The 21,109-nt window shown below is 38.7% G+C and overlaps 1 protein-coding gene and 1 long non-coding RNA gene across 2 annotated transcripts; both read left to right on the top strand.

Moving 5' to 3' along the window:
- The first annotated feature begins 633 nt into the window (after window positions 1-633).
- LOC131334509 (uncharacterized) lies at window positions 634-7,843 on the top strand. Its single transcript, XR_009202195.1, has 2 exons — window positions 634-746; window positions 7,561-7,843. It is a non-coding gene; the product is annotated as an uncharacterized LOC131334509 (long non-coding RNA).
- A 10,664-nt stretch (window positions 7,844-18,507) lies between these two features.
- On the top strand, window positions 18,508-19,673 carry LOC131323972 (uncharacterized). The gene has a single exon (XM_058355807.1). The coding sequence runs from the start codon at window positions 18,597-18,599 to the stop codon at window positions 19,254-19,256; it is 660 nt and encodes a 219-aa protein (XP_058211790.1). The 5' UTR covers window positions 18,508-18,596; the 3' UTR covers window positions 19,257-19,673.
- The last annotated feature ends 1,436 nt before the right edge of the window (window positions 19,674-21,109 follow it).

The following is a 21,109-nucleotide window of genomic DNA, read 5'->3' as shown; positions in this document are numbered from 1 at the left end:
GGGTGTGTGTGGTGGGGATGGGGGCGGGGGCAAATGATGGTATTTTGTCTCTTTATTATCTTTTCAAGGCTAACTCTATTGTTTGAATTTATGAGAACTGGCTGTAAAAAGAGGGAACATATTCTCACTTATCCCATTTTCCTTGATACATTGACATGTTATGCCTATTGGTTTTTTATCAATCAGGTTGATTTGAGTTGAGAATTGAGTTGAGTTGTGGTTATATGTGCAAATGGGGCAGGGTTGTTCAAGTGTAAAACTCCAGATCACTATTCTTCATTCCATTAGCCTACAATTATGTAGTACGGTCATGGACACGAGAGATGGGAGCTTTTAAAAAACGGGGACGCGGATAGCATGTGTGTGTAAGTATGTCATATATCTATGCATATATTGCGCAAACTAAGACATAAAGAACTAGCTTAACCACGGTTATTATCGGACTATGTTTACATTTTAAGCATGTGTATATTGCTTACCTTAGAAGTACTGTGGCATATTAACAATTAGTATGCATCTTCAATTTTGTTTGTAGTGGATGTCCATGCTAATTACTTAATGATAGGATCAGGTACCCTAACGTTGATGGCAATTTTGTTTGTAGTGGATGTCCATGCTAATTACTTAATGATAGGATCAGGTACCCTAACGTTGATGGCAATTACGTTTGTTTTTCCCCTGCTCTTGATCTCGGTATGCGTGATGGCCATTTGAAAGGATAGAAAGTGCCACCATTCCAGTCTCAGGTCTATAAGTATATGAATGCAAATTTGGCTTTTGTGTATTACTGTTTTACTTTCACTACTTATATCCCCTATCTGTGTGTTTGTTACTATCCATACATTATTTTCTTGAATTGGGGTTTGAGAAACTTATGTCGCAATGAGGATGAAAATAGCCCCGTCTTCTAGCTCCATGCTCGAGGACTAATTCCTGGCAGGATTAAATGTAGGGTAATTTGCACTTACACCCCCTGTACTATCTAGTGTTCTAAAAGAAGGAATTAATCGGCGATTAATCACTGGTGGGGCCTATCCGATTAGGTATGACTAACGATTAATCGCCGATTACTAATTAATATGCACCGATTACTCCGATTAATCGCTCGAAGATGGCTGACCACCCAACTAACGCCTTGCGACTTTTAGAACATTGGTACTATCATCAATTTGAAGATACACCCCTTGTACTTCAAATTTAAGCACTTACACCCTTGTACTTTGAGGTGAAAGAATGAGAATTTGCACTTACATCCGGTGATAGTACAGGGGTTCTTCCAACATATGAGCTATATGTACATTTCTGTTTGTGTACTCCATGGCCAACCTACTACCAAAAAGCAATAAAACAAGCTAAAACAGAATTCTAGGGTATCATGCTTATAGTTTCAACAAACAATAGTATTTTTTTATGATACCCTTGTTGCTGGTCCAGGCATTTATGGTGATTTACCTGATATTCTTGTTGCTTCTAATTGGCTAACTGTACACACAATCCCTATCATTCATACTTGATGTGAAGAAATAGTGACAACATTTCTCCAATAGAAACATAGAATTAGATTTTCCTGGCAAAAACATTGATCAGACAGCAATTCAATTTGTGATTGGCTGGTTAATTAGTTTGATTGTGTTCGTTATTTTTCTATTCAGACATGACTAATATCTGGAAATAAGTGTCTGGGCTTGGATATGAGAAGAGCATGGCGATAGAGATTTCACGTTACAATCATCCATGTTTGGCATGAATAGATGATAGGTGTTATAGTGATGTGATTTCCAAGTTTCCTTTATTTTGTAACCCTTAGAAATTTAGAAAGATCATCAACTATGATGCACAGACAGGGATACGGACACGGACACGGGGACACTGGGATTCTAAAAAAATGGGGACACAGACACAGCGGGGGGCACACCACTTGTATATTTATATATATTTTCAATTTTTTCCCAAATTTAAATGGCAAAATGTGGACAAAATGAAAAACCCATAGTTCCAATACCATTCAATACAAGACATCCATAAGTTCAATACAATCCTAATGAAAAATTACAGTTTGACCTTTATTTTTAAAAAAAATTACACTTCGACCCCTGCCATGTCTCCATCGATGTCCCCCCTATCCCCAGTCGTGTCCCTCTCAAAATTTTAAATTAAATAATGGGACACGTCACGTGGCGTGTCCCATTCCTGTGTCCGACACTGCAATACGTCGACCTCTGGATGTTTCGGTGCTTCATAGATGATCAGAATCAAGCTGGTCTCAAGTCTATGTTTCTTGGAGATGGCTTCTAGCACAGGAGACCATTGGATTTTTTATGGAAGTTGATCATTCATAACTATTCCAAGTGTTAGATTCAGATGCTTATTATGAAAGATCTCGAATTTTTTACCTTTTGGAAATCAAGTGCATGATGCATTGGCCTCGGATTAGGTGTAAATGACCCACACTATAGTGGCCTTGGGTGATTAATTTATGTTTATTGGAACATATAATTCTTATGGCAAATATTTTGTTTGGTCCTCCGTGCGGCGCGGTCCCCCTAGGCACTCCTTCACGCACCTGTTGATCTGTCGGTCAACGGCGGTTTCTTGGCTGGCCATCTCCCCTAACTCGAAGTCCGGGTAGCAATACGAGTAGGTACTTGCTACCGAGACTTCTCAGAGCCATTTTTGGGGCTCGGCGTTACGCAGTGGTGGTGAAGGACTACGCCTCCTGCACTGATCCCAGTCACCTTTACGTTCTTTCTCCCAATAGGGGTCCAATCGGTCTTTGGCCGAGCTCCTGTGATGCGGGTCCCGTCATTCTTGGACGCGGCGCGGCATTTGGCCACCGTCTTTGCATGAGCTACAGGACTCCTCCCGTAGCGGCCTACGAACGTCCTCCTTGAGTTGACTGATGCGGCTCCAAGGTTGGTCCCTCGCCGTTGCCGTCTTGGTTCATCTCGGTGGGTCGTTTTGAGGGCCCAAGGTTCATGGTTGCTACTGGGCCATGAAGGATCACTTCCTAAGGGGTTTGGATCTATCTCCACAATTTTTTCCGATGGTGGGGACATGGAGGTGATATGAGTGGGGGAAGTAAAGAAGGAAGAAGAAGAACAACGGTAAGGATTCACGTCAGGTTCACCAATTGTGGGGTGGTGTTCACTAAACCTCTAAACTTCTCTCATTTGATATGGGTTACTTGGCTTTTGAATGGACTTGATAGCTCTTCTCTTTTTGACCTCGTCACGCACAGTTAGTGCCTACCGGCACGCCGATGACAAAGTTAGTTCCGGTATAGGGAAGGGAAATTGAATTTAATGGGAGAAGAGAGCCTACCTCACTAGGGATTTTCCTTATCATATATATAGCAGTGTGCCTTGAGGATCAAGTTCAGAGGGAGAGCCCCGTGTCGAATGACGTCACCGACCACCAGCCCTGTCTGCCCCAAGCACCAGGAGGGATTCAGACTTGAGCTTGTCGGGCGGGGCTCGATCGGCTACGTGAGCACGCGGGATTGGCTTTGCTCATCCGTACTAATGACCACCAAAAGTCGCACCTCTGCTCACGAGGGGACTGCTCCACGTGGGCCCTTGTAATGATGACCGCGTGATTGGGTCATACGGTGCCTGAGCCAAACTCGTCGTATTCCATTTGTCCTCGCCATGTGGCCGGATGAAGAATGGTGCCACATAGCCGATCCAATCTGTTAGAATTGTGGCTCATATGTTGAGTATGAAGAGATACTAAAGAGTTCTAGAACTATGCTAATTGCCCGAAGAATAGAGCAGGTATAAATACTCTATATTGTAAACCCTGTTTCAGACTGATTAATAATAATTAGCAGTCGCTCTCTCGCTCATGTGGATGTACCCGCTTTTAGGGAACCACATGAATTCTATGTTGATTCTTTTACTGTTTTTTATACTTGCATATTGTGTATGTGTGTTCAGTACAACACAATCTTCTCCGTACTGAGTCAGTTGCGGTATGCTACAGTCCTTGGCACAACCCTTGTCAGTCCTCCAACCCGGATATCTTCCCAACGGGTGACGGACCTTATGGGCTCTTATTCTCATCTTCGGCCTATGGACTCAGCGGGATTTGGGTTTGAGAGGCCCATAACTTATTTATGTACTAATTTGGCCTACTAGCCGAATGGAGATAGATACCAAGCACCTCTTAGTCACTTTGATTTTATTGCCCTTCTTGAACCAAGAAAGGGTATAAGGAGGGGAATGCTCCTCTACTTGGAGTTGTAACTTGTCCACCACCAGGCTACATTCTCACAACTACCGCTATCAATAATCATATTGCAAACTCTACCCCAAACATTGCAAGTGGTGTAAAAGATATTGGTACGCAACCAATCTTCATTGGGAGACTTAACCAAAAATTCCTCATATTTACATTTTTTGAGCTCAAGGACAAACACCTTTTGCAATCAAATATAAGGACAAATGTGCCTATGAAAGTGTCTAAAACCCTAGGGTACCCTATGAAAGTACCTAAAACCCTAGGAGCTTGTTTGGTTTGGGATTTTGGACTCTCTCTGCGCACGATCTCCAATAAATTTTCTCTCAATCATTACTCTCATTTCTCTCTCTATCTCTCTCCACTCAAAATCCAAAATCCAAATACCAAAACGAACAAGTCCTAGGGTACCCTATATATGTGCTTAAATCACTAAAATCCTATAATAGGAAAATGCACCCTAAAACCCTATGAAAGTGTCTAAACATGTTTTGGCCTTATGGCAAAAAAACTCAAAGTTAAAGGGCCTTTACTGGAAATTATTTTGCTGGCGTTCTTCCCGTAAATGAAATTTATTTTACCATCCTTATGGCTAATTTTTCCATCTTCATTACTAGCATCCTTAGGAGCAAGGAGAGTCTTCTTGATAATTAACGCAGTCTTATTCCTTATTATCACCCCCAATTTCTTCACATATGTTTTCATCATACATGGGAATATCCTCACCTTGCTTCATTACTTCCTCAATGAAAAGTGTCTTGTTACGATTTTCAAAAGCCTTCCAGCAATCCGAAGACTTGCGACCCGGCTCCCCACACTTAAAGCATTTAAAACCTCCACTATGGAATTGGTTTGGAGTCCTCGAAACACCGGATTGAGGCTAATTTTGAGCGGCCATTGAACCCTTATTTGCTCGATTTTCAATGCCAACCCCGAAAGAAGCACCTTGGCCACTACTAGAGGAAGAAACCCTCCAGAATAAGAGAGAAAAGGCTGCTCGGACTTGGAACCATCTTGATATTGCAGCCCGGATCTTGAAAACTTCTTTTCTTGCTTTTCAGCCACCAAAGCCTGATTGTAGGCTTCGGAATCCATCCACAAAGATGGCATGGCAAGGGCATCTTAGATTGTAGTCGTCAACCCACTTATGTACCTTGCAACCATTTGATCTTCACTTTCATTCAAATCCACTCTAGCAACAAGTTGATGGAATGCCTTCGTGTACTCATCAACACTTCCAACTTGTTTGAGATTATGCAAATTTTTATAGAGGTTTTGCATATGGTTGAAAGAAATGATTTGCTCATTGAGTTTCTTCTTCATTTTCTCTCATTCTCTAATCTTTCCCTTTCCTCTTCGTTGTGTAGTTCCTTGCAATTGCTCCCACTAAGCAAAAGCCCTTCCTTTGAGACAGATAGCCACTAACTGCACCTTCTTCTCCTCGGAGGCATCTCTGATTCTCCATAATTAAACACTTTTTCATCGGTATTCGTCCAATCAACAAATTCATACGGGTTAAGGCTTCTATTGAACTTGGGAAGTTCAATCTTCATGTTGTTCTCCCACCTATAAGGAGCGTGAATGGAAGATGGCCTACACCAATTCAGACTACGAAAAGGATTGTCGAAGTGACTTTCAGAGTCCTCGAACCCTCCACTACCTGCATGCGGCACTTGCATACTTTGCACCATCGCTGTTAGGGTGGCAACTTATTGTCTCAATTCTTGCATCTCATGGTTTTGGTTGTCAAACTCATTCTCTTCACCGTTGTTCACCCCAAAGCCTCTACCTCTATCTTTACCTCATCTCCTACCTCTACCTCTATGAGCCATTAAACCAACAATCAACTCTCAAACAAGCAAATCAACCCCAAATAATGAATATCTAGTCAACTCAAGACTCCAACAGCCACGAATCACAGTCAATCAACATCAACAATTCCCCAAATAGCAACAATCCACAATAAACAGCAACAAATCGCAACAACCTAGTGAAAATCAAACCTGAAATCGCAGTACAAGGGCCAAATTCACTAGGTCAAACTCGAAAATCAACATCTGAATCTCCAACAGGCAGATTGATGGGCCAAACACCTAATTCGAGTACTGAAATAGGGTTTTGAAGGCCTAAAATAAGATTTCAAGCGTCGAAATGATCTAATCAAGTGCTGAAACCATGATTTGAGCTCAAAAATAAAAAAAACAAGTGCAGATTTGGGTAAAAAAAATGGTGATTCGAACACTGGGTCGAGTGGGAACAGTGCCAAAATGAACAGATTTATAGCCAAGATGGGTTTTCCAGCATCAAACAAGTGCAAGCAGTGCCAAAATAAGGAAAACAGCTCCAAAATTGTCGATTTGTGGATTCTAAGAGTCGGGATCAAGGTTTAGGGTCTTTGGTTGGGTAGATTTTTTATTTTCGAAGTGGATTGAGGCTTTGGCAAGGTTTTCTTGCACCATTTTGGGGTTCTGACTGGAATTCCAGCGAGATTTAGGTTTCTGGCAAGGATTCCGGTGAGATGAACGGCTGGGATTGAGCCTAGAAGCTCTTATGGCAAATTTTGCAAACCAAGTATTCCAAAGATTTGTTAGAGAGAGAAACTCCCAAAATGAGTACAAAAGAGTCTAAGATCTCGATAGATAACTTTTCAAAATGACAAAAACTACTAAATGAAGGACTCCAACACACATATATAAACCCATTACTACTAAGAGCACAAAATGACATAAATACCCTTGCAACATACTATATCATTCTTCTCCTTCTTTAAGTCTTACGAGATGAGATTATATTGAGCAAAAAAGATCAAATTTTGCCTATGTCTGTCTAGCTTCTTCATAGTTATGGTATCTTATGTATTGTTTGATTTGGAACATTAAACAGTGGCAATATAAAAATGTTATCATCTTTTATAACATTTACAATTCAACATATCCCAACGTATTCGTAGCCTACTTTTTAGAGAACTATTGTTCCTGATATTTCTCAAGAAGACGAGGTGATCTAGATTTGTCAATTTTCTGCAAAATCAGCTTGTGAATCTATAAGAACTTATAAGCCTTAAGTCTTATGGAGGAATGTTGTTTGGTTCCCTTGTTATGTGCCTAGGTGGGCAGTGACCCTTTGGATGGCTGTCTTGGGTAGGGTTTCAACAAGGGGATAGATTTGTGGTGGGGGATAAGTATATCTGTTGAGGACACTTATGTCCTCTACAACCAGCCTTATGAGACCATATATTATCTATTCTCTCTTTCCCTTTATCAACTTCTATCTGGGATAACTTTTTATGGAAGAAGAACCTTGCTAAATCTCCATGTACTCCAGGTGAGGAAGTGGAATGTGCTAGTCACGACCGGAATGGGAAGAATCTAAGTCATGCAATCTATAAACCTTCCCCTGCAGCTGTTGTTTGTCATCTCTGGGGTGAGATGAACACCAGAATTTGGGGGGTAAATGCTTGGATATGGCTTGCTTGAAAACTCTAATTGAAAGGGATGTTAGAGCTGCAGATTGCTGTTGTTTGTTCATGGAGGGGAGTGAAGAGGACTTATCAAAATAAACTAATCATTTGAGATTGGCCCATTCCACAATGCATCTTTGTTCATAAGTCTTGATGAGCTTTGTTTCTTTAATCTGTGTTTTTTCATGTTGTGAATGGTGTAAGGGAGGGTGAGTTTGGCTTTGTTTCCTTTGGTGCCCCTCTGCTCCTGTGGTGTTGTGTTTGTCTATGAATTAAGTTAACCATAGAAAAACGTACCCTCACATCCGTGTCTCATGTCCAATTCCATGTTGTTTGCATAGTTGCATATAGAAACCTGCCAGTAGTTTTCTCTAAGAACATGTAGAAGTAACTAATGATCTGGAATACAATCTAAGTGGACTCTTATAAATCTTTCGGTTAGGATTGGAGAACAAGTATGGCTAGCCAGGCCAAATCCTGTCTTAACCAGAATAGGTGTTGCCTTATCATAGTACTACAAAATAGGTATATGACGCCATTTTCATTTGCAGCTCGATCAAGTGAACACATATTCGCATGCAACAATACCTTCATAGGCAACTGAAATACTTGTGGAAGTGAAGGTGGGAGTGGGTTCTTTAAGCTTCCTCTTGATTGCCTCTATGAAGCTATTGTTACAAGATTAACAAGCCCTTGTTCATATTTTGGCGAACCATATTTGTCATTATTTCAACTTCTTTCCCGATAATGCACGAGATTGTCACTAATTTGTGTCTAAAATGACTAATTTCCTCTTCATGAATCTGACCACGGATAGTTTTGCTTCACAGTTAATCCTTCAATCTGTTTTGAGGTATTCTTCTCACCCATGTGCCTGCCTACAAAAGTCATTTCTGGATCTTTCTTTTGTTTAATCAAATACTAGGTTATATAGTTTTTAGTGGGGCTGCTCGCGGACTGGTTTGGATTCGGATTCTTACGAATCCGAGAACCAAACCACTAGTCACGGTTTTTTGAAATTAAAATCCGTGTCCAGACCAAAAGTCCTACGGTTCAGTTTCAATACAATCCGTGACTCGCGGATCGGTTATGGTTTTGTTCACAGATTTTGTTACGTAAGCAAGCAAAAATTAAACACTAGCATGTATCTCGTAGACTAACAGCACATATCCATTCAAAACCAAAGACCAAAGCCCAAAGCATTAAGTGTATTACAGTTCTAGAACAGAGCGAACACCAAATAACAGCAATACATGCAGTTCCAGTCTTTCAGACATTCATTAAAACAAAACAACAAAAAAAACATTAAAGTGGAACAAAAATAAAAACACCAAATAAGATCTTCCATCAAAATGCAAAGCACGACAACCAGTAAGAAGTGAATAACTATAACTTACCCCCTAAATTTTATGTAGACCTACACTATATTCTATTATTATTAAGTAAAATAATAAAATTGGTATAAATTTTTTATTTATAGGTGAAAATTATTTATATACATACACATATATATATATATGTATATCTGCAAAATGCGTGCTTCAGTTATCAGCCATTGGATCGTGTTTTCAGTGGTCCAGATCCGCAGATGGTGTAACCGAAAACTCCCTCTGCAAATCTGGACCACTGAAAACACGATCCAACGGTTGTTAACAAAATTTGCATTTTGGCACTATAAGGGCGTCCACAGCTGAAGCGTGGTGTACATATATATTAATATTAATATATTTTTATTTATTTATATATAATAAATTCTCACAGTCTGGTTCTGTGAATCCACGGTTTCGTAATAAAAATTCATGGACCGAACCATGAGTCACGGTTTTCTAATTTGTCAATCTGTGTTCCAACCATTAATTCACGGACAAAATCCAAAAAGTACGAATCGATTCAGTTCAGTACGGACCGGTTTCACGGTTCAACAAATTTTCTGAGCAGCCCTAGTTTTTAGTAGTTATAACTTGCACCTCTAGATATGGATGGGTCTTGATGGAGACTTGTACACCTACTCACACACTTGTAGAATAATTTGGCTACTACACCAATTCTTCTCTGACAGGAAAGTCAATTATTTTGAATATGGAAATTCTTAAGAGAAAAGAGACTTTCTTCTTTTTTTTGTTTATTTGACCTGCATAATTTTTGCAATGCTTAAAAGCTTTCATTGAAAATTTAAGAATATTGTAGGATATAGATACTACCGCTTTGTGTAGGTAATCTTTCCAAAAGTAATCTCCAGATTTTAATAACTTTTCCAGCCTATTATCCTTGTCAAAGTCACTTGAGAATTAAACATTGATTGATTTTGGGGCTTTCAAAAGAACATTTTCTGCAAAACCTGAAAAACTTTTGGTGTCCTTGTTTAAGATTGGGTGATTTATTTGAGATATGCCTCCCTGCAATTACAATACAAACAGAAGCAGAGGATTAACAAAATAAAAGAATATTAACTTACTCCAATGAACAAACCATTTGACAAATGTGCAAGATGACACTTGTAAAATCTTTTCTCGAGAAACAACCGTAATCATCGAAGTTAAATACTAGCTTTCGATAAATGTATGTGTAATGTCCCACATCGGCAACGGCAATGTAAAGGGAAATTATGTGGAATATAAGAAAAGGCCCACCAGCTACTATTTACCTGAGGTTAACCTTTTGAGCCACGTGGTTAGACGAAGGGTTAGCAGGTCAGCTGGCGCAAGTCATTACAGTTGGTATCAGAGCACAATCTTGGTCTATTTGGGGGGGCCACCTTTAAAATCTGGTATGAGCACACTGATGTGTTGTACAGAGCTAAGTGCCACACTATGAGCACCAGGGAAGGTGCTGGGCCAATACAACGAGGACGTTGCAGCCAAGGTAGGGAGATTATAATGTCCCACATTAGCAATGTAAAGGGAAATTATGTGGAATAAAAGAAAAGGCCTACCAGCTACTAACCTAAGGTTAATCTTTTGAGCCACGTGGTTAGGAGAAGGGTTAACAGGTTAGCTGGCGCAGGTCGTTACAGTAGTTGTCACACCCTTCCCGGATATTTAGTATTTTAATTCACGTTTTTAATTGAATTATACGTCTTAAGGTTAAATTCCATACATTAGAAGCGTAGGGGCTTGTGTATGATTTGTGGATTGGAGCATACTAGTATGTGGACTAGCATACACATAATAATTTTTCTTTTAAGTTATATCTTCTCTTGGACTTTGTTTATACATGTAGAGAGAGAGAAGCGGTAAGGAGAAAGAAGAGGGGAAAGGCTAGGGATTGTATCTCTTAGCTTGAATTGAGGTAACGAGCTAAGTAATCGGGAGGTGCCGAAATCGTAGTTTGGCATACTTCGGTCGACTCGCAGGTGAGTGTGTTTGATATGTTATGTCTTCAATAAGATGTTGACATATTGTTGGTTATGTATCATGCTATTGTTGGTTTAGCTATTGATATGCATGTTGGTGTGTGTTGCTTGTACCCGTATAAGGTTTGTGGAGTGAGTCACACCTTGTCGTGGGCCATGCCGTTCAAATTATAGTGAATGGAAACTTGGTGTGCAGAACACAATACCTTGGGTACATGGGATGTGGCAAATGTGTTACTGCATGTGTTGTGGATATAAAGTGTGAATGTTTAGTTGGTTGTTTATATTGAGTTTTATTGGATATATTCTATATCTCAAACACTCCTAGTTTTCCTTTTTGGATTGCTAGATAGCAAGAGATCGTAGAGTTGGTCAACTACCGGTCAACATTTTGGGGATAGCTCGAGCTAGCTTCGAGTGTTTGTTGGTCGTGTCAGTGGTAGAGGGTTAACTTATACATTCTGACGACTTGTTTTGTAACAAGGATGTCAAGCACTTGATTATGCTATGTTTGAAGTGTTGTGAATCTAACGTCGACTCTTTTGATAATTTTAATGTTTAAGTCTTCCGCTGGTTTATTCTGAGTTATTTATTGTTGTTGAGTGGTTGTTCGGTTGGTGATCTAGAATGCCACGTGGTCGCGCCGACTCGGGCCCACAATGGGTGTCATTTTGCGGAGCAGGCCATGACAGCTTGGTTTCAGAGCGCTAGTACGTTCTTATCTCTGTGTTGAGAGTCGTTTCGTGGTTTGGTAGTGGACTGTAGGAGTTTTGTGTTTATGGATTAGAGTTAGCTAATGTCTAACGTGTGAGTTATATCTCTAACTTGTGTTTGCTACTTGTGGTTTAAGTGGTTTAAACAGATATTTGGAAATGGCTTCAGAGCATACGGTTCATGCTGAGGAAGTCGCATCTAGTGGAAATGGGGTGGAGCAATCACATGTTCCTTTGCAAGCACCAGTTATGGGGGACACATAAAGAAATTTGGCAGCTATGGCTTAATATACAGACAATAAGCAGCAGCCCTTACGCAATTGCAGACCGCACAGGCAATGGAGCGTGGAATGGGTACTAGCTTGTTGGAGCGGTTTAGGAAGTTGTTCACCATAGAGTTTGGGGGGTCTATGATTCCCGGTGAGGCAGAGGAGTGGTTGAAGTCTATGGTAAGGGTGTTTGATGCCATGGGTGTGATTGACGCCCAGAAGGTGACATTAGCAATGTTCAGTTTAAAGGGTATGCCATGAACTTGGTGGGAGGGTTTGCAAAAGCCGTTGACTGCACCATTACCAGGTGTGATACCGGCGGTTCCACAGGTTGTGTCATGGGAGGGTTTGGAAGGATTTTGGGTATGTTTTCTGTTCACTTTTTTAGGTTTCGGAAGAAAATTTATTAGATATTAGCCATGATCTTTATTAAGTGTTTTTTAGAATCCTGGTTATTATGAATCACTAGGCAGATTAAAAAGTTATTAGCCCCATTTGGACATGATCACATTTTGTTGGGTTACTTTTAGTAGGAATGGTTGATGGTGTTGATTATCCCATATTAATTCAATACACATTCTCACCGGTATCATTCCTTTTGCAAGGATGATTAGGAACTCATGAGCTATCATCATGAGATCCATCCGTTGTTTGGTGTGACTGATTGTAAGAGTGTATTCCCTAATTCCTTCTTAGAATTTGGAGTAGGAGAGGCTTGCTTTTGACTGGTTTTATGAAATTTTTACTTGGTATATGTGTTTTGGTTGAATTTGAATTCTTATAATGTGATTGGTGATGGGTTTTTCCTTGCAAAGATGGTTTTTTGAACCGTATTGTCGATTTTGGATTGTATCTCTATTGATGTACCAATTTCTCAAGGAAGTATGAAGCCAACAATGGCTCATTTTCTGAGGACACATTGATATAATAACTTCCAATGGGCCTTTTTTAAAAAGTTTCTCTTTAGTTGGGCTAATCTTTGTCATGTCTATTTCTTTCATTTTCTTTGAAAGATATGTTCATTGTGGATCAATAGGATTAATGGGAATATTGAATTGTGGAATTGAGACTCCATTCTAGAATGAGAAGATTTATGCATTTATGGATATTATAGTGTTTGAATACTATTTCCTACCTTGCAGGTATCTATAATGTCGTCAACCATGCACATGTGAATGGCACTGTAAGTTCCATTAATTAAAGAACTTAAATTGCTTATAGTAATGATCAATTTTATGGGGAAGATTACTCATAGTTTATTAGTGATGTTTTTCTAAAAAGAAGAAAAAATTGTTGGACGATGATCTATAATTGTATGGTTTTGCAAGGGTTAGAGTCTGATGTATCAGTTTTGTTGATTCATTGGTGTCTTATCCTTTACCTTTAAACATCAATCATCTTGATCCATCAGGCTCTAACCCTTCTACAAATATATTTTATAGAAATGTATCTAATGTCTTGCTCATTTATTTCATGAATCTCTTCTTGCTAGCAACCTACTTTTGGAAATCTAGAAGCATGTGTCTTTTCAAAGAGAGACTAATATTTTGGAATATCCCAAAATGAAAATTTAGGCTAACAATAAGCGGAAGGTGTACGAGTATGATATCATAATCCTTTCTGGCATTCTTCGATAGTCATCGATATTCAGTCATTTTCAATCTTGACTAACAATGCTAGCAGAAAACCTAATGAACTCACCAATTACTTGCAAGTCGATAAATTCATATGCATTATCTGCTTAGTTTTTTTTTTTTTTTTTGCAATAGAAATTAAATCTGTTGTTAAGCCCTCATATACAAGCTAGGGTTCAATTGTTTTAGTTCCATTTTCATATTTGGATGTGCTCTATCTTTTCTACAATTTCCATTGTTTTAGGTGTTTTTTTGGGTGTCTCCGGAACCGCCCCGTATGTATATATTTATTTATTTATTTATTTATTTACACGAACTTGCAATCCAAAGCCTCTTGCTTTGTCTAACTTGTACAAACTCTACTTTGATGCTAGCCCTTTTGCATTTGGATAGATAAACCTCAGACTGGGACTGTTTGTGTTAACTTGGATCCCACGGCTGGGCTTTATTCCCACTGGCCCCTATGTGAGAAGTTTTCATATGCATTATCTGCTTAGTTTTTTTTTTTTTTTGCAATAGAAATTAAATCTGTTGTTAAGCCCTCGTATACAAGCTAGGGTTCAATTGTTTTAGTTCCATTTTCATATTTGGATGTGCTCTATCTTTTCTACAATTTCCATTGTTTAACCTTAGGCAATATGTAGCGCTTTTGTTGGGGTTAGATTACGCCATATTTGGACGACTTCTAACGATTTGAGATTTGAGCTTGCTAATGTAGTTTGGAATGGTCAAAGTTGCTAACTCTGCATATTGGTGATGGTATGTGGGCAAGATATTCCTGTGTTTATTAGAATCAAGTAAAGTAACATGTGTGCATCTATAGTCTGGTTGCTCCATGTTGGACACATCCGTTAATCTAGGTTATTGACAATCGTAAGAAAACAACAGCATAGTTCAATAACAAGATTAAAAAATGTGATTGTGGTGCTACCCTTTCACGCTGATCTTTGTTTTATGATTATAATAGCTATTGAATTTCTACGTTGTGCACCTAAAGGGGAGTATGCTTTGTCCCTGTGCTGTACATATTTTTTCCGGGTTGTTAACTCGTGATGTGGAAATGTAGTGTTTTAGGATTTCTATTGACGTTGGTTGTGTGTATCTCTCTAGAGGTTAGTGAAGAGCTTTGGTAAGAGTGTATATAGCATTGTCGTAAGCTTAATATAGGCAATTGTACTTTTAGTAATCTAAGTCTGATTGATAAGTTATGAACACTATGTTTGGAGGAAATAGACAGAAAGTTGTCTTGGTTTCTTTTTGATTCTATATTTCTTGATATTTATGCACCTTAGATACATTATACATGGAATTATTTCAGTTTTCCCATTTCTTTTCTTGTATTTGGAATTTAGACTCATGTTTGCAATCCAAAGACTTTTGCTTTGTCTAACTTGCATAAACTCTACTTTGATGCTAGCCAAAGTCATGCAGTTAGTCATAAATTGCAACTACTTATGTAGCACAAAACTATTTCAGACAGTTAGTTATGCATACAACTTTTGCTATGCTCATACACATCTAAAATTGCTATGCCCATACACATCTAAAATTTCAGAAACAATCAAAATCGATCTCCACTACGGGCATAATAGATGTGCCTTGCATGTTGCAAAGCACCTAGTTCTGGTTAACAATTACCTATGGAAAACATTTTTGCTGTCGCGAAGAATTACTTATTTAAAATGTGTAATTAAAATGCATATTTCCTATACGACCCTTTGTTTACAACGAATTTTTTTTTTATGTATCCGCTACAACGTTACTTCAGGATGCTTGAGTACTTTTTGTAGCTTATTCATTTTTCTTTCTCCATCAGTCATTATAATAATAGAGCCCTAGCTAGTAGCATTAATTGTAACATCAAAACATAGAAAAACGTCACTGTATAAGCAAATTGATATGCTTTTTGAAGTCTACAAATGTGGAAAACTAAACTTCATAGCAGCCCCACTAAGTAGTAATTATTCAGTTTCCCGGAACCTTTCAATATCACACAATTAAATGAAATCGATACACTTAGTCGTGGGGCTCATGTAAATAAGCCTTGTCTATTAGAAATAATTGTAATCTTATATAGAATTTTATGTAAAAGTGATAACCTCAACATAGAATTACAGAAGTAATAATCAAATAATCTACCATCATACTCCCTCCGTCCCTTTTTAAATGTCATGCTTCGTAACTCCAACTTATTAAAAAGGCATCATCATTACACCTTTCACATCAACTTTTTCCTCCACTTTCTCTACTTACCCATCATCATTACACTTTTACTCACTAACTTTTCAAAATAAAATCTACTTTTAGGGACAAAATAAACAATACATCAACTTTTACCTCCCTAACTTTACAAAATGGACATTTATTAAAAGACAGTCCAAAATGAAATACTGGACACAAAAAAACGGAAGGAGGGAGTATAACATACAAAATAGCAATAGAAGAGTTTAATCAGAAAAACCCATGCGATGGTCGAGGCACGCATATTAAGTTCGCTTTTGGATGGTATTTCTTCCACAGTTCCACAATATAAAACAATTATCAAGTTTGCTTTTGTACCGCTAGTTAAGTGAACTCGTGCTCCGATTTATTTGCGTGCTATGATATATATATATATATATATATATATATATATATATATATATCAGTGCACTTCTCGTAAGGACCACCTTAACTTAATAAGATGCAGACCTCCCTTTTTCGATAGAATTTCGATGATCTGAGCTGCTCAATGTGTTCAGAACGTGATTTTAAGGGTATCCGCGAAAAATTAGCAAAAAAAAATGACCGAAGAAGGCTTCATCCGAGCATTTTTTGTTTATTTTTTATCGAACGGTTCAAACAAAAACTGTTCAAATGAAGCCCTTCCCGGTCTTTTTTTTTGTCGATTTCTCACGAGTACCCTTAAAATCACGTTCTCAATACATTGAGCCACTTGGATCATCGAAATTCGTACGGAAAATGGGAGAAATGGGGAGGTCCTTATTTTAAAATAACTGTATATATATATATGGGGAAAGTTTCAAATGAGGACCTCTTAAAATGCAGACTCTCCTTCCCCGGTCGAATTTTGATGATTCGAGCCGCTAAATGTGTTCAGAACGTGATTTTAAAGTTACTCGCGAGAAATCGGCAAAAAATATATATGCGGAGCGTTTCACATGCGGACCACCGCATTTTAAGCTAAAATGCGGACTACTCAGCTACCGTTAGATCGTGTTTTGAATGGTCAGGATTCACAAACAGATGTTTGCAAGAACAGATATATGTTTGCGCATACTTGCCCATATATGGACTATATGAGTGTATGTGGATCAAAGCATTTGCAAACAGATGTCCACGCAAACAAATATCTGTTCTCGCATACATGCCCATATATGGACTATGAGTGTATGTGGATCAAAGCATGCACTGATATAGAGCAAGTTACTAGTAATAAAGGGGAGTAAAAAGTATAGGTACATGAGAGCAAGTTTATCAGATGAGTTAAAAAAGCTTTGCCGCTATTTTAACTAAGCAAAATTCCAAAATGAGCATTGTAGCAGATTGGGTAAAAGCCTAGGTAACATTTATCCATGAACATTGAATAGGTAAATATACCTAAGTATTATTCACCATGTATTTATTATTTTATTAATTATTCCCTTCTCTCTCTCTTCCCACACATATTGAAGCTGTACATCATCCCTCTTCTTCTCACTCCCAACCTCATCGATTTCACTTACAGCAAGTTTAACTTCTGGGGGCTTCGTCCAACTTTTGGGTTTAACCTCCATCTTCATCCAACTTGGTTTTGGATTTAATAATGGCTTTTGGGTTTTGGATTTCACGGCGTTCGGGTTTAATGGCTTCACGGTGATGGAGATTTGGGACTTCGGCGGTCGACGGCATCAACAATGAGTTGTTCTCCTCCGGCCGTGAGTTTCAACATATATATATATATATATACACAAATTATCAAGTGAGGGATCCCTTATTTTTTTAAAATGAGGGACTTTCATTTTCCGATCAAATTTTGAAAATCTGAACCGTTCAATGTGTGCAGAACGTGATTTTAAGGGTCCCCGCGAGAAATCAGCAAAAAAAATGACCGGGAAGGGCTTCATCCGAGCAGTTTATTTTGAACCGTTCAATGAAAACTGCTCGGATGAAGCCCTTCCCGGTCATTTTTTTTGCTGATTTCTCGCGGGGACCCTTAAAATCACGTTCTGATCACTTTGAGCGGCTCGGATCATCGAAATTCAATCGGGAAGGGGAGTCCCGCATTTTAAAAAAATGCGGGATCCCTTACTGGAACCCGACTGATATATATATATATATATATATATATATATATATATATATAATTTGTATTGTTTAACAGTGATAAAAAAGAAGAATATAAAAAGGAGAAATAAAAGTAATAATATTTTAATAGATAATATGTTAAATATATAATATTGATGTAGTGTTGAAAGAAATATAAATAAATAAAATAAAAAATGTGCACTATACACTAATTTTTTTAACTAAACACTGGTGCACTTAGCTCTGACAATGCAAACACAACAGTATACGCACTAGAGAGATCCAAGTGGGAACAATGAGAGGAAAGGCCGCTGAACCCAATTCAATTACCACCGCTCGGGATCAGAAAATAAAAGCCAGTGTATGGGCATCCAACGGCTCAAAGTAGGTTTTAAGATAATTTAAAATAATAATACTACTACTCAACAGTATTGAATCTATTGATCAAGGGTTTTGGGCACCAAGCATGTGTGCCACTGGGTACTGAATAATTTACCATCTAAAAGTGCATATAACCAAATATAAATAACCATCACAGACTCAGAAATATATCAGTGTACGTACTCTCTCTCTCTCTCTCTCTCTCTCTCTCTCACAAACTCAGAAATATATCAGTACTCTCTCTCTCTCTCTCTCTCTCTCCCCATGGCAGAGAAAGAGCACAGACCTCTAGCCCCGGCCTCTATCCGCCCTAGCAGCGACGACGAAGAAGCCGCTTTATACCTAAAGAAAATCCACAATAAGAAATACATCAAGTGCTGCGGATGCATATTAGCTCTCCTACTCATCCATATAATAGTCGTCGTGATCTTGATCTTCACCGTGTTCAAAGTCAAAGACCCGATCATAACGATGAACAGCGTTACCGTTGACAAGCTCGAGCTGATCAACGGCACGACCATTCCCAAATCAGGGTCCAACATGACCCTGACGGTTGATGTATCGGTCAAAAATCCTAATGTCGCATCCTTCAAATATCCTAACACGACGACCACAATCTATTACCATGGTACGGTGATAGGAGAGGCGCGTGGCCCGCCGGGCCATAGTAAGGCCCGACGGACCGTGAGAATGAACATGACAGTGGATATCATCATTGGTACGCTCATTTCTAATCCTAATCTGCCGAGTGATGCCGCGAGTGGGATTTTGGCAATGAGCAGCTTTACAAGAGTTGGTGGGAGGGTGAAGATGTTGAGCATAATCAAGAAACATGTTGTCGTGAAGATGAATTGCACCATGTCTATCAATATCACAAGCCGGGCTATTCAAGATCAGAAGTGCAAAAGGAAGGTCAAGCTATAGGCCCTTAAGGCAGGGTTTTAAACATACGTCGTTACGTGTCGTATCAATCGTAACGGAATTTTGGACCTTCCGATACCGTTATTTACCTTTGTAAGAGCCAATACATGGCCGTATTACCGACGCTACGTTTCCCGATACTGCCTTAAGGTTAATTTGTTGGCTTTTTATTAGTGTGGTATAGAAATCAGGAGCAGGAGTTGTACTACATATACAGAATTAAACCACAAAAAGTATCCAGATCAAACTAAAGTGTCCGGACGAGATTTACTTTGGATCTTGCCCACAATATTACGAGGTTGAAGACACTCCACATTTATTTTCTAGATTATTTGATGTGGTTTCGTTCTGAGAATACATATGAACTTATCGTAGATGAAGTATTGAATATATACATAAATAAAGATTTGAGTTAACTTATGGAATTTTTCCCTTGGACTTATTGGATTGTTATGTAGTATGATACCATTTCAGCTCTCCATGATTTGTTTCGAGTCTTCTGATCACTACCTACCGTTAATGCTTTTCATTTTTTTTTTTTTTTTTTGTGTGTTTTTAGCTTTCACATTAGTTCTTGACTTCTGTCCCTTTTTTTATTCGCAAAATTTAGTATGTTAGAATTTTTCAACTAGCACATTGAAAGAAAAATTGAACTACTGACCTCCTTTTTATTGGCATTCATTTTGTTAGGGGTAGCTAACTAGCTGCCCCATTTTAAGTCGAAAATTTAACTTAAACCGTGCATTAATTTCATAAAACTCGTCAGCTGGATCGTGTTGAGCAAATTTAATTTTATTCACCTTCGTTAAAAGAGGGTGAAGATTACCCTCCTTCCGATTGATTGAAATGGTGTGGATTCCACCACAAAGTTGTATCATGCTTATCAAAAGGATGTATTACAAGATACATTATTTCAATCAATAAGAGAGAGGGAAACATTGTGAACAAAATTGCACTCGTTTTCAGAAGACATTGATAACCCAGACAACGACTTACAAATTACAATATATGTCTTGACAAATGAATTACAAATACAGTATTATTTTAAGAATTTGATTTCTAGATACTGTGGCAGCCTCATAGTTGGACCTTGGTGACACGAGTACGTTCATGCGGGAATAAATTCTTTACGCCGGTGTAAAAGTTCAATTTTTCTACCACTGCTATTGGGGGCTCCATTGGGTATAGGGGTGTAAACGAGCTGAGTTGAACCGAATATTGACATGTTCGAGCTCAGCTCGATCAGAATTCGTATGGCTCGAGAGCGGCTCGAATTCGAATCGAGCCGGAAAATATCGGCTCAAGCTCAGCTCGCCAAGCATGTACAAAGCTCGAGCTCGGCTTGTCAGTATTCGGTCTGGAATAAACAAGCCGGCTTGGCTCAAACTCGAGCTCGAATTCGTCAACAGTTCAGCCTTAATATTGAAAAATTGGCCAAACAAGCCAAGTTGAACCGAATATTGGCATGTTCGAGCCGAGCCGAGACGAACCTATTTGCGAACCTATTCGAGCCGAGCCCTGCTAGGTTCGAGCTCAGCTCATTTATCAAACGAGCCGCAAAATCGAGCTCGAGCTCGCTCATTTATCCTTTGAACCAAGCCGAACCGAGCCCTTACCGAGCCGAACTCGCAAGCTGCTCAGCTCATTTATAACCCTGATTGGATATTTATTGTTGTAATCTAAATTATTCATCTTACAGGGCATGCATAGTAGTATATCTTTACAAAAAATTAACTTGATCAGATATCGATAGATATATCAAAATTTGAAATTTGGTTCATAAAATGGCCAGTTTTATTTTATCAATAATTTTAAAGTTAAATTGTCTATGATCGTCCATTTTACAGAACAAATTC

This window comes from Rhododendron vialii, chromosome 1a (genome assembly GCF_030253575.1).
Source record: "Rhododendron vialii isolate Sample 1 chromosome 1a, ASM3025357v1".
NCBI classification, from domain to species: Eukaryota; Viridiplantae; Streptophyta; class Magnoliopsida; order Ericales; family Ericaceae; genus Rhododendron; species Rhododendron vialii.
Note: the sequence above shows the minus strand (reverse complement) of the source record. Positions and strands in the feature narration are given on the sequence as shown.

Coding starts and splice junctions, on each gene's coding strand:
- LOC131323972 (XM_058355807.1), top strand. CDS start 18,597: ATGGCAGAGAAAGAGCACAGACCTCTAGCCCCGGCCTCTATCCGCCCT.